Source organism: Suricata suricatta, chromosome 8, assembly GCF_006229205.1.
Source record: "Suricata suricatta isolate VVHF042 chromosome 8, meerkat_22Aug2017_6uvM2_HiC, whole genome shotgun sequence".
NCBI classification, from domain to species: Eukaryota; Metazoa; Chordata; class Mammalia; order Carnivora; family Herpestidae; genus Suricata; species Suricata suricatta.
The window spans coordinates 121,365,540-121,380,381 of record NC_043707.1 but is presented as its reverse complement, the minus strand read 5'-3'; the positions used below and the strand labels follow the sequence as shown (position 1 = coordinate 121,380,381).

Sequence of the window (14,842 nt, the reverse complement as noted above, 5' to 3'; positions counted from 1 at the left end):
GTTGAACACTGCTTTTCATATTAATCCTTGCAGATGTAGGTAGGTTTAGTTCATTCACTTTTAATTGCCATATAGCATTCCACTGTTTGGATATATCTATTTATCCATTTTCTTTCCATGGACAGGTTCCAAGATAGGCTGTTTCTAATTATTTTCTATTATGAACAATGTGGCATCAAAAAAAAAATCCATACTTGTCTCCTTACTTAAGGGCAGGGGTTGGCAAACTTTTTGTAGAGTCAGGTAGTAAATATTACTGGCTTTGCAGGTCATATAATCTCTGTTGGAACAACTGAATTCTGCTACTGTAGAGTGGAAGTAGCTACTGAAATGATCTGACATTGCTGTTTCAGTAAAACTTTATAAAAACAGGCAGTGGGCAGAATCTGGTACGTGAGTTAGAGTCTACAGACCCCTGCACTAAAGTGTATCCTTCTAAAAGTAGAGTTGCTCAGGGGGCGCCTGAGTGGCTCAGTTGGTTAAGAGTCCAACTTTGCTCAGGTCATGATCTCATGGTTCGTGAGTCTAGGCCCTGTGTTGGGCTCTGTCCTGACAGCTCAGAGCCTGCAGCCTGCTTCAGATTTTGTGTCTCCTTCTCTCTCTGTCTCTCAAAAATAAATAAATGTTAAAAAAAGTTTATAAAAGTGGGGTTGCTTGATCATAGGGCTATGTACATCTCTAACTTTACTAGACACTGATAAACTGTTCTCCCCAAAGGGCTATATCTGTTTTCAATCCCACAGGTAGAGTAAGTGTTCCCATTTCCGTGACAGAATTTGGCACTGTCAGACTAAGTTTCTGTCAATCTGATGAACAGGAAATGCATCAGACCTTAATTTGCATTTTTAATTTGCATATCCGTAACTGGTGAGGTTAAGGAACTTTTCATATATTTACTGGCAATCTGATTTTCCTTTTCTGCAAATTGGCTGCCCAAGGTTTCTGTCCACTTTTCTAATAGGTTGTTTGTTGCTTAATGATTTATAGTTCTTTATAGATTTTGTAGACTAGTTAACAAGTAAAAGGGCTGCAAATACCTTCTCCCAGTCTGGTTTGTCTTTATATAAGCTTCATCCAATCAAAATGATCATTTTTTTGTTTTTAAGAACTATCTTTTGCATCTAATTTTTTTTCAGTTTATTTACTTTGAGAGAGAGGGAGAGAGAAAGCAGGGCAGGGGCAGGGAGAGAGAATCGCAAGCAGGCTCCATGCAGCTGGGGCTTGAACTCATGACTTGTGAGATCATCACCTGAGCTGAAAGAGTTGGTGTTCACCCATTGTGCCATCCAGGCACCCCTAATTTTGGGGTCTTTTAAATGAGATCCTTTTCTACTCTTCAGTATTTTCTTCTAAAAGTTAAAATTCTGCTTACCATGGTTTTTTTTAAATCCACCTGGAAGTTATTTTTTCACATAGCATAAAGAAGGAATACAATTCTGCTTTTCTCCTCACATGAACCGATAACCCAATTATCCTAGTCCCGGCGAGTGAAGGGAAGTTCCCTGAGGACAGAGGATTTGTAACTGCGGTATTCCTAGCGCCTTGCTAATACCTGACACACAGGAGGGATCACTACTGTCCTTCCTCATCTGTAAATCATTTCCACCTGTGTATCAACTTGGTAGAATTTCCTTTATGTTCAAAAATCTTCTTGAACCCACATACTCCTCCAGTTACTGCCTCATTTCTTTGTTCTTCTTTGCAATTGATCTATTCTAAAGTGTTGTCATATGGCTGACTTCTCCAGCTCTTCCTATTAATCCATTCTAATTAAGATTTCACCCCTATCATTTTGCTCAAACTGCACGTCAAGGTTATTAATGACCTCTTCCATGTAGCTAAAAGCAACTTCATTTGACCCATCAGGACATCTGAAAGGAGCCTGGAGCCTGCTTCAGATTCTGTGTCTCCCCCTCTCTCTTCCTCTCCTCTGCACAAACTCATGCACTCTTTCTCTCTCTCAAAAATAAAAAATTAGGGGTGCCTGGGTGGCTCAGTCGGTTAAGTATCTGACTTTGGCTCAGGTCGTGATCTTATGGTTCATGGGTTCAAGCCCTGTGTCGAGCTCCGTGCGGACAGCTTGGAGCCTGGAGCCTGCTTCATGGATTCTGTGTCTCCCTCTCTCTCTGCCCCTCCCCAGCTTGTACTCAGTCTCTCTCTCTCTCTTTCTCAAAAATAAATAAAACATTAAAAAATTTTTTTAATTAAAAAAAAAAAGGAATATGACCTTTTCTCCTGACTGTCAACCACAGCACTAATGATCATATGACATATGTAATTTACTTACTTATTTACTGACCGTTTCATCCTACTAGGAAAAAGGATTTTTGTCTTTTTGGATCACTGCTGTATCCCCAGTACCTACAAAATGCTTTGCACATAAAGGTGACCAAGAAATATTTGGTAAATGAATGAAGAAAAATAAATGTCAAAGGACTTGGTGGGCCTATCACCTCCACAGGTCCTGGGATTAAAAAAAAAAAATCAGACCTGCTTTTTTATGGAGAAAGCTAATCAACAGAAATGTAGTAGATTAAAAGAATGTGTGACCACAGCTCAGCTTCAAAGTCCAGGATCCTCTCCTCTGGGACAACGTGGAAGCAGAAGCTGTAAGCACAGTCTGGAGAGGCGAGGAGAGGGCTGTCACGTTCCTCCGTCCCTGACCGTGTGCGGCACACAAGAAGCAGGGTGAGAATTCTGCTCCCTTCTTAACGGAACAAGGTGGTTTTGTATAAACCTGGCACCAGTTAACTAATTAATTCAGCAAATGTTTCCTGAGTACCCACTGTTTCACAGAACTGCTCCTGAATACATTTTTAGGGGTTAAAAGTACCTTCATATACATAGTCTCATTTGATTTCAAAACCTCTCTGAAGTTTCTCATTTTATAGGAGAAAACTGAGGCTCAGGAGATAATGTAATTTGCCTAAGGTAAGAACTAGTAGGTGGGAGAGACAGGACTTGAATTCTAATCCTTATTACTGTTTTTTTTTTCTTTTCAAAAAACTATGGGAAGAAACACAGAACAGAAAATTTGCCATCTAAATGTACATTTCGGTAGTAAAGTATACTTACGTTGTGCAGCATGAATCTCTAGAAATTTTCATGGTGCAAAGCTGAAATTCTATATCCATTAAATAGCGATTCCCGATTTCCCTTTCCTCCAAGCCCTTGTTAATCACTGCTCTACATTCTATTTCTATGAATCTGAGTACTCTAAGCAAGAATTTGTCTTTCTGTGACTGGCCTGTGTTATCAGCAAAACGCCTTCAAGGCTGATACACGTGGTAGTGTATGCCAAGAGTCTCTTCTCTTTTATGGCTGAATAGTGTCCCACTGTATGCACATACCGTATCTTGTGTATCCAATCATTTGATGGACCTCTGAGCTGCGTCCATCTCTTGGCTATCGTGAGGAATGACACTATGAACACAGGTGTGCAAATATTTTTCGAGATTTTGCTTTCAATCCTTTTAGATATATACCTAGAAGTGGGATTGCTGATCATACGATAGTTCTATTTTTAATTTTTTGAAGAACCACCATCCTGCTGACCACAGCAGTTACAACAAAAGTGCAGAAGGGTTCCAATTTATCCACATGTGTTCTTTCAATTATTATAAAAGGAAAGAACATGATAAACTTTAAGTTCTACAAGCCGGGATTTGAATCCTGTTTATGTAACTTACTAGCTATGAAGCTTTGAGCAAGGACACAGCTGTTAAGCCCGACCTGGCTTGGCCCATCACAAATATTAGGAAGACTGCTGTGAGAAATTATTTACTAACAATTGCATCATAAGTAGGTAGTAGTATGTAAAGGAAGTGACAAGAAACAAAATAGAAACCATACCAATTTTGGTAGCACTATAGATGTTCTCGATAGGAAATATTTCTCCTAGCCCATATAGGAGAACCTTGGCCAGAGCTGGAACGAGCTGGGTTGTAGTGATCAGAACATTCACACAATTCTTTCTAGAAGGGAGAAAAAGTAAAAGAAAAGAAAAAGGTGAAACCAAACCAAATTGGTAGCAAGAATTCAAATGGGTCTTCTCTTTGGGATCTAATTATTAAAAACTAACCACAAAAGGCCTGACATTTGTTCAGGGCCATGTTCAGTTACTGCTCTAATTATCTCAGGTTTATTTATTTCCCATAGTAAAGGACAGAGGTTCTATATATATATAGTGGGCACAGAGCAGCAACTTGGTTCTTGCTTCATTTCCCTTCTAACCATTCTAGCTCACTGCACTTGTTAGTAAATAACCACCAACCCATGTCACTGACCCTCCACTTGAGACAGAAAACCAGCAACAAAGGCTTAAAGCCACAGTGCTATTTCATCTGAATGCAATAGGATATAATTTAAGGCCCCTTTGCCTTTTACACAATAGCAACACGGATTCCAGAATACACGTTAATTTCACATGTACCTCACCTTCAGGAATACCCACCCTTCAGTGTCAGTTTTACCATTTGCTCTACTAAGCTGTAGATCTGGAATTCCTGCTTTGAGGGAGGGAGCAACAGACTATTGGTACAGACTGTATTTGACTATATTTATTTCCCATTCTAAGCTTCAAGCTGAAATATTCTTAAACTGCTTAATACATTCCTTTTGAATCCTGCCTTCCTGAGTGGATTTTGGTACATTTCTTCAGAGCTTCCTGTACCTAGAATATGTGATGTGTCTCCTACATGGATTCTTTGATGTGACTGGGCCCATCTCCTAGCTGAAGATTACTGGTCCCTGAGCTTTAATTCTGTGAGAGAAAACTAAGGAGAAAGAACAAGGCTTTCATGTATAAGTATTCTCTTAAAATTCAAAGGTGTGCCGTTAGCGCAGAATGACCTCACCTCCTACCCACCCTGAATGTTTGCCTGCATCATTTAAACTCCTCTTACCCCTACCCCAAACCTATGTTAGGGAGTGGCCTATCATGCACTGCGGCAGGAAAGAGTGTTTCTTGGAGAGAGTGAGAACTAAAAGAACCATTTCCATACCTGGATTGGATGAGAAGTAAGGACTTTAATGCAGTTCCTAACCAGGAATCTGTTAAAACTTCGATTTCTGCTCTCAGTCTCTGCAGTGCTTCCTTTCTCTGGGGACTGAGCAGGCCTTTGGGAATAAAAGCAGACACATTGATCATTTGACTACATATCTTTGCTGACACCGAGGAATCAACTTCTAAATTCAATTTAGAAATAGTGAGTCACTGAAATATTCTACTGAGCTACCAGGTTTCTCTTCTTGGTAAAACCCTACAGTAGCCTACTTAATTAAGATGTCTTTTTGACTTTATCAGAATGTTTTGCTGGGGGACAAAATCAGCTGAAAGAAACACTGTGACTAGGTTCTGCCACAAACTCATTCTTTTATCACCGGCCAATAACATAATTTGCAGACTGGTGGACCATACTTGAGGAGCACTGCTTTAGATGTGATATCAAGAATCAAAGCGGGGAGAAGGAGGGTTATAGTTGGAAGAGTCTGCAGCATTTCCAGTCTCCCTAAGGAAACTGAAGCCTGGGGAGGAAGAAGGAGCTGCCTACAATCACACAGCAGGTCAGTGGCTCTGGTTTCAGAAGTCTCTGTAGTGCCTTGCACTGCTCCCACGGAACTGGGCTTTCACTCCTACCCAACAAATCGACCTGAGATCCCCGTTCAATGACCAACTCTATGAACATCATTTACTTGTACATACTTACTTGTGAATCAACTCCAGCTAAGCAGAGACTAAAACAGTGCTTACAATCAGACAATTAAACACAGAACAACACAGAACTGATCTGATGGGAGTATGTTATCAGACACTTGATTATAAAATTCAAATAATCAATCTGGTCTTGTATTTTCTTACAGTGAAGGTAGAAAGAGAAATCCTACATTCTACTACAAATATTTCATAAGAGAAGGCATTTCTGTGAGAACTGTGTATAATATGTTTTCAGATTGATGCTTTCACAATGCAAGCCTAGAATTACATGGTTTTCCACGTCTTTGATAAAACAACAAAACCAGTATCGATATGTCATATGTGGTACACATAAGTGTACAGGTCACATTCTTAACTAATAATACGATGTGGCACTTTTGTTAATTCCTAGTTTATAAAATACAGGCAGACATTAGTTTTATTTAACATGTTCTCTAGGGTAGGCTCAGGGGATTCTCACAGAGCACCATATCACTTTCTTCAGAAAACCAGGTCCTGGCACTCACTGGGCCAAAAAAAGGGATCAGATACTTAGGTTGTATAGGGAAATTAACAAAAGAAAGGCCAGTGTCTTGAGACACTAAAAGCAAAAAGATGGAGTTGTCAAAATAAAAAGTACTGACTCCGAATCATGATAAAAAAAAAAATAGGCCATGAAAAGGGGAATCTAAAAAGAGTAATTAGGTTCCCCAAGCCCAGATGCCTATGACTTTTATCTGGTACTGGAGAGTTCTTAAAAAAAAAAAATGAACCAAATTATCTTTGAAGTCCTAGTTTTACTCTCTGCACTAAAATGCAAGGCAGCGTGGTGTGGCGGAAGGGCTCTCTTGATCTGGGGGTAACACAGGTCTAGACGGTGTGTGGAGTCCCTGACCCTGCACGCAACAGTCTGTGTATATGTACATCTTTGAGGGAGACGGTTCACAGCTTAAAATTTTTTTCTTATAAGGACACGTCAGCAAAGAAGGAACTGCATGGGGCTCCTGGCCGCCTCAGTCATTAAGCAGCTCTTGCTCTTGGGGTTGTGAGTTCAAGCCCCAGATTGGGCGCAGAGCTTACTTAAAAAAATAAAAATATATAGATAACTTTCTTACACTTAAAAAAAAAAGGAACTGCATGAGTGTAAAGTGCATTGGACCAAGAATTAGGGGACTGGATTCCAAATGTGACTATGGGTAAGCTGCCCTCGTCACCCTCGTGACAAACATGGTTTCTCAAATGCAAAATGAGAAATGTCTCTTCTAATCTGAACAACCTATGGCTAACTAATTAATTAATTCTAAATAATATAATTTTAGACATAGTAACAGCTGATATTTGAGATATTTCTGGGCAGAAAGAATTTCCAAGGTCCAACACATGGCTAATGCCAACTATAATTCTGGACCTAGTTTTCTATACACTATAAACCTAGTTTCTAATTCTACCTGACTTTTTCTTTTAATGTTTGTTTATTTTGAGAGGAAGAGAGAGAGAAAGACCATGCATGTGTGCACATGAATGGGGGATGGGCAGAGGGAGAGGGAGACACAGAATTGAAGCAGGCTCTAGTCTCCGAGCTATCTGCAAAGAACCTGACACAGGGCTCGAACTCATGAACCCTGAGATCATGACCTGAGCTGAAGTCGGTACCTTAACCACCTGAGCCACCCAGGCGCCCTTCTACCTAACTTGTTCTAATGGTTAAATAAATCAGTCAAAATATATGGCAACCTATTAATTAGTATTGACAACAGTTGTGACTGCAGAATGAAACAAGTTATCAAACATAATCTCTGGAACACATTTCTTTTAAAAAGGTATTTGTCTAATTATTAGAGAACTTTGCAAAGTCATGCTAAGAGAAGTGCATGTAGAAGGCAGAGCTTCCTTCCCAAAGGATTTTAATCAAACCTCAATTTTTTTAAAGCAATTAAGAATTTTTTTAAATGTTTATTTATTTTTGAGAGACAGAGAGACAGAGTGTAAGCAGGGGAAAGGCAAAGAGAGAAGGAGACATAGAATCGGAAACAGGCTCCAGACTCCAAGATGCCAGCATAGAGCCTGATGCAGGGCTCAAAGTCACGAACTACGAGATCATAACCTGAGCTGAAGTTGGCCACTCAACCAACTGAGCCACCCAGGTGCCCCAAACCTCAAATTTTTTTATAGAAAGTTAAAATGATATTGTGATCCCAATTCCTAAGCAGTTGCTAGGGAGTTCTAAGCGATGCCTAGAAAAGAACGCAAGAAGTCAGAAGGAAACAATATCAGACTGGTTGTACGCCACACTTACCACCCACGTTGCTTTTATGCTTATCGTAGATTTCTCTCACTTTTCGGTAGCGGAAAGCCAGTTTTCTCATCCAGTCCACACCTCCTTGGACACCCACAGAGGAACCATGGCTGCCACTACCTCCCGATCCACTGAAGCCATCTGTTGAGAAACTGTAGTTGCTGCAGAGAGAGAGGATGATGAAAATTAATATCGATATTGTCTGTGGTTTTTGGCTGAATGCCACCTGGGATTCTCTGTCCTATTCCTGGCATCTGACATCAAGGCTCTAAGAACCTTTTCCCTTAATCTCTGTGTGTCCGAATCTATTTTCTATTGGTTTTCTACCACACTCCTACTGCTGCTATCAAAGGAAGGAGGAGAGAGAGGGAACGAGAGGTAAGAACCATTCAAGCACCACCTTCCTGTGGAGGTGGTCTTGGGATAGAGCGGCTTTCCACTCACGACAGCATATCTTATAGTGGGACAAAAACCCAGAATGTAACATTTTTGTGTACCCGCACACACACACACACAGACACACACACAAATGATGGCAACTATGGAAAGCAGAGAAACGTGATGAAATAATGGAAGGAAATGTCCCCAAATACTAAAAATTGCAAGATATAATGGAGATATTCTTCAGAGATATTAGCTGGTTTATGAAGTTCATGGGTCATAGTGGTGACTTGAAAATGTCCACAAATTCTTTAGTACTCCTCTCTTCTAATTCTTCTCTCTATAGCTATCGACTGCATTTAAGTGTAAACAGAATGTGGTCGAAGTGAGGGTGTTAGACCTCAGAGACGAGGCTTCTCTCGGATCACTTGCCCTGAAAGACGTCAGCTGTCACAGAACACGCAGGCTGGCCCGCTGAGAGGCGCACCCACAGTGAGGAATGGGGCTCGCCCGCCAGTGGGCGCAGGTGAGAGGCTGCAGGCGCTCTCCAGTTCTAGCCAAGTCTTCAGATGACTGGTTTTAGCTCCAGCCAATATCTTGATTTTAGTCTCAGAGACCCTGAGTCAAAAGTATCTAGCTAAGTCACTTTCAAGTTCCTGTCCTATAAAAACTAGGAGATGATAATGTTTATAGCTGTAGGCTACTAAGTTTTGGGGCCACCTGTTACACAGCAATAGATAAGTAATACAGAGAAACAGGCTGGGAGAACGAACACTTCATAAGTAGAGACTGACAAAATGACCGATAGAATTAGGGACAACCTGGTTCAACCAAAAGTCAAAACTGAGTTCAGTAAGTGTAAGATTCTATATCTGAGGAAATAAAGCTGCCATGACATTTTGGTACGTACTGGTTAGCCACGTGTATAAAAGGGGGAAAAACTCTACTAGGGTTCAGGTGGATCATAAACTGCTTCAGACCAGACTCTTTCCTAAAACTGCCAGTGAAATCTTGTAGGAATGGTGTGCCCCGTGGCTGTGTGAGCAGCGCATGCGTGACAGGAGGCTGCTCCTGACATGGTGCCTTCACCTCGTCTCAGCCCTACAGGATTAGGCCCAGCTCTGCTCTGTGTGTGAAAATTCACGGATGAAACAATTTTAGGGAAGACACAGGAAAGAACTTTTTGCCTATGGAAAGGGGCAAACATAAAAACAAATTAACATGAAAAATGGGACGGTCTTTTTTTCTGAAAGTCTTTAAATATAAGCTAGATAAATTTTAGCCAAGACTGCTGGGCCAGGAGACAGCAGCCAAGAGAGAAATGAGGAGGCCGAGCACACATTTTGCCACTGAGACCCCCTTGGTTTAGTGCTCCCTGACAGAACGCTTAAGATCGCCTCCCACAGGGTTAGTCCTGACACCAACAGACCCCTAGTCAGGTTCCTTGGTAAAATACCCGATGCGTGTTTGTATCTAAATCTACCCAGTGTGGAAGCACACTCTTCCTGACTGAAAATCCAGCCAAAGAGAAATGAGTGTATCCTTTACTTTGAAATGCTTTTTCCTCGTCCTGTCATTGCTCCCCATTTAAGGCCATACTCAAGTTCAACCGCACTGAGAAGGCCGCTCCAAAGTTGGCCACCAGCTGCTCCCCACGGCCACCAGAATTACTCTCTTTCCTGTGCTCCCTCACATTTCCTACGGTCACCTCTGCACGCTGCATGCCATCGTTAACTGTCTCGGTCTCCTTTAACAGACTGTGAGAGCTTTTAGGGCCACGTCTTACTCATCGTTGTTTTCCTCTGAACCTAGACAGTGACTGTGCACAGACATTCTGATGTTTAAGACATTGCTGTTTCTATCACCTCAAGTCTTGGCCATTGTCATCAGAAGCCACATCTTCCACATGCACCTGGTCACACTCCTGTTAAAAGACAAAACCACACACTAGTTCAGTCCAGGGAGTAGAAGTGCTATTACCACCATGACATACTGTAAAAAGACCACAAATTATGGCAGATGATGAAATACCTCCTAGTCTCTCTTGTGTGTGGAGGATCACTCTCACCCCCCTAGTTCATATCCCACAGTCTTCGTGAAATCCTCTGTAACCATCCCAGCCCTCAGGTACGCTCTCATCTCAACAGTCATGGAGATGACACAATAGCTCACGGCACAAACCCAAGCTCCCACACGGTCAGGTGGATCTGTGTCCTAGACCCTAAGTTCTGTTACACTGCAGCCCTCTTACGGCACAACCTGTGTCTTATACCTTTGTGCCCTTCTGGTCTGGTCCTATGTAGCATGAGCTCTTACACAGCATGTACCCAATACATTTGTGCAGATGAAAGAGCTACTGGTAGAATATGGTATCAAAGCAGAATGACTGAAACAGAAAATTGTAAATCCAAACACAGGAACTGGAAGTGGTCACCTAAGTTAATCTCCTCATGTTCTAAAAGTGAGGCGACATGAATGATCCAAGGTCACAGAACTAGTGAGTGATAGAAAGAATCTAGAAACAAGGCTGGGCCTTCTAATTTGAATCCAAGGTTCCTTCCACCACACCTGTGCTACTACAGACATAAAATGCCACCCCCTGCCTAACTCTGAGAGATTCACTCCTCTGATACCACCTAGGGCAATGTTGTGATGTCCACCTGCATCAGAATCCCCTGGGGAAGTTTTTAAAAAATGCATATTCTTGGGTCCACCCCAGACCTACTTGAATCAGAATTTCTGGGAGTGAAGTCCTAGAATTTTCATTTTTAACAAGCTCCCCAGGTGATTCTTATGCCCCCTAAAGTTGAGAACCACTGACCTGGGGGGCAGGAACACATTCAGGTCAAATTCTTCACAGAACTTTCAGTCCTGAGTGAGGACTATGTCTAGAAAATCATTACAAATACAATTTGGCAATAATTATTGGCACAAAGTAGGTTTTCAATAAATGTTTGCTGAATAAATACTATGATGTCATAACGTATCAACATATGAAGTTGAGGATGATTAGGCACCGTGGAGCTTAGACGGAAGTACCGGAGTCTAGAGCCTGGGTAACTCAATTTGCGGGAGAACCGTCCATCGAGTAGGACTAGATTGTATTTAAACATAGGGTTATTTTGTGTTTATAAAATGCTGCCCCACTTTTTATTTTTATAGTTTCTTATGAATTTTATTTAAGTAATCTCTATAACCCATGTGGGGTTCAAAGTCACAACCGTGAGATCAAGAGTCTCATGCTCTTCTGACTGAGCCAGCCAGGCGCCCCACTATCTAATTTTTTAATTTAAAATTTTCACTGTTTTTAAAAACTAGGTTATATAAGTAGTACACAGTTTGAAACTCAAGAGGACATGAAGTGACAAGTCTGCTCCTTCCAACCCCGTGCCCTGGCAGAACAACTGTTACTAGTTTCTGGTGTAGGATCAGTGTTTAAATGAAGGCCAGAATGTGGAGATAACTTTCCTAACCTGGAACTCACTCTCTGGCCTTCTGACTTCCCAGTCTGTGCTCTCTCTATTATACCATGGTCGCCTCAAAGGTGAACTCAAACGTCAAAGTCAAAAAAATTCACCAAGAAGCTCTCAGTATTCCTGGTTTTCCTTGCATCTAACATAAAGTGATTCTGGACATCAAGGTTAATGTACATATGAATAATAAGCATGTATCAACTATAATGAGTTACTAGAGCAGCCATTCACAGATCTGACAAATCAAGAGATTATATTTTAAGAAGGTAAAACCAAAAATTGCCAAAATGTAATTTCAAGTACAAAGAATCAAACCCACCTTATATATTATTTAATATAGATGAGGAAGTAGGAACGTTGGTTTACATTTTACGTTTGACTTGGTCTTATTTTGCCTCACAGGCTGTCATTTCCCCTAGATGTAGATCACTTCCAAACAGGCTAACAAAAATCAAATTTTTGATCCAATAAAATTGAGGGCCAGTACAAAGACTGGTGACCTAGCCAAGGCACTGTTCTTATAAGACTACGTACGCCTAAGTGGCCAGCTGGCCTCTCCACAACCACCCGGGCCCACTGCATTTCCTCTAAATACAGTAGGCCTGGCTCAATAAATAGCTCTGGAGCAAACAAAACGTTTTACGGAAGCACAGGAACAATTTAAAATGCTTACCTCTAAGTCATTGAAAAATAGATGTGTATCAGCCACTTCAAAAATCATTTCTTCCATTGTTAAACCTGAGCCAATCACTACTGTTGGGTCCTGGAAGACAATATGCGAAAAATTTGTTTGACTTGGTCTTAACAGCACTGGTTCCAGTCTTTAAATATTTGAGAGTTATTTTGCGTCAAAGCCAAAACAACATGGGCCCACAAGTGTGCTTCTAACTGTTACTGATGCAATTCTATTCACAGTTACAAGAATCTGGGATTGTGGGAAGTTAAAAATTTTAGGACTTTTTTTTTTTAAAGAAAACTAAACCCACTTATAAAAACACCCAACAATGTGTGTGGAAATTTCCTGTTTTGTGAGAAATGCTATCTATTGCTAAAATATTACTATTGCAACACCTGTTATCTCCCTTCTGCCTCCTCCCCACACACATGCACACACAGTGTAACAGCAGCAGTCAGTTATCTCACAATCTCAATAGCCAGGAAATAAGAAAGCCCGAGGAGTCAAAATATTTGTAGGAAAACCAATGCATTTAGCTTTAAAGTGAACCATCAGGAACTAGGAGGTATTATGATAAGTGAAAGAAGTCAGTCAGAGAAATACAGATAGTCTATGTTTTCACTCATATGTGGATTTTGAGAAACTTAACAGAAGACCATAGGGGAAAGGAAGGGGGAAAAATAGTTACAAACAGGGAGGGAGGGAGGCAAACCATAAGAGACTCTTATACTGGAATCTACCCCAAAAACCAAGAGCACACTTTACACACTGTATGTTAGTCAACTTAACAATTAATTACATTAAAAAAAATTAAAGTGAACCATCAAGTTTTCACTTAGAGGTTGTATACTCTTATTTTACATATTTCTATAACCAGCCTAGTTACACAGTATATGAGTTTATATTAGTTAACTAGCCTGGATAATAAAAGCCTGTGGAAGGTACTTTAATAGAAACCTTAATGACAATAAGAAATAAATGGGAATAGTAAGAGAGCAAAGGAAGCAAATATTTTTGTAAAAATTTATTCATAGAAAATGAAAAACAGAAGCTTGGAGATAATTTAGTGTAGAAATACACAGTTTATCCCTCTATTAAAACTGATGTTTACACTGATGACTAAATAAGTTAAATTCTGCTTGATATATGTAGTTTAAGAAGGCAGGTAATCTATTTTAGAAAAACATTTTATACTTTATATGTATTTTAAATATATATCTGTATCTGGCCTATACTAGCTAAGTAAAATAAAACGCTCAGTTTGAGCTGTTAAAAGTGATGTAAAGGTTAACAGACCAGTCTTTAGAATATATAATCCTGAGACTCCACTCTGTTTTGAGCTTCATTCCCATACTTAGTCTTTATAAAATAGTACTCTTGAACAACTTGAGCTTTCAGCACTGGCTCTAGGTCTAGTCTCCAGCTTTATCACCTCTGCCTGACCATGTAGCCTGCCTGTACAAGCCATCAGGAAAAGTTCAACATGGAAAGTGAAAGGTGAACAAGGTAAGTTGGAGGCAGCAGAGAAAGTAACTTTGGTTGTCTGCTCAAATAGTCAGGAAAAGGACAATTACAACAAAGGAAGAAAGACTCATAGGGAGGGGAAGGGGAAAGAGTTGGGGAGGGAGAGGGTCGCAAAACCTGAGAGACTACTGAATACTGAAAATGGAACGGGAGGTTGAAAGGGGACGGGGAGGGGGAAGGGAGGTGGTGGTCATGGAGGAGGGCACTTGTGGGGAAGAGCACTGGGTGTTATATGGAAACCAATTTGACAATAAACTATTAAAAAAAAAAAGAAAGACTCAAATTACCTTTCCATACTTCTGGGCATAGGATCCAGTAAGAAGAGAGTGAAAGATGATGATGGTTTCATCCAAGTCCCAAAGAAATACCCGCTGAGGAAGGAAAACATACAAAATACTGAGTGAGCATCTTTTCTAATCACAATGGAATGAGACAAGAAATCACTAACAGAAAGAAAACAAAAAAAATCACAAATATGTGAAAATTAAACAACATAATTTTAAACAACCAATAGATCAAAGAAAAAACTCCCAGAGAAATTAGGAAATATGCTGATGAAAGAAAATTAAAACACAACATACCAAAATTTATATGCTGCAGTAAAAGTAGTGCAAAGAGGGGAATTCATAGCTGTAAATGCATGCCTTAAAAATGAAGTTAAGATCTCATTCAATAACATAATTGTACAATTTAAGGAACTGGAAAGAGCCAGCAAAAGGTTAGAATGGAGATAAGTCAGAGAGCAGAATCATAAGAGAGAAAAATCAATGAAACCAAAAGTTGGTTCTTTGAAAAGA

The 14,842-nt window shown here is 40.3% G+C and overlaps 1 protein-coding gene across 1 annotated transcript in view; it reads right to left on the bottom strand.

Annotated features, from left to right (window-relative positions):
* EYA3 (EYA transcriptional coactivator and phosphatase 3) overlaps positions 1 to 14,842 on the bottom strand; it is a 77,901-nt gene that overhangs the window by 8,925 nt on the left and 54,134 nt on the right. Inside the window, exons 10-15 of the mRNA XM_029945864.1 lie at positions 14,333 to 14,416; positions 12,519 to 12,608; positions 10,238 to 10,296; positions 7,992 to 8,152; positions 5,004 to 5,118; positions 3,853 to 3,974 (exon numbers count right to left, since the gene is read on the bottom strand). Of these exons, the coding sequence (XP_029801724.1) occupies positions 3,853 to 3,974; positions 5,004 to 5,118; positions 7,992 to 8,152; positions 10,238 to 10,296; positions 12,519 to 12,608; positions 14,333 to 14,416 (631 nt within the window). The remainder of the gene's footprint in view (positions 1 to 3,852; positions 3,975 to 5,003; positions 5,119 to 7,991; positions 8,153 to 10,237; positions 10,297 to 12,518; positions 12,609 to 14,332; positions 14,417 to 14,842) is intronic.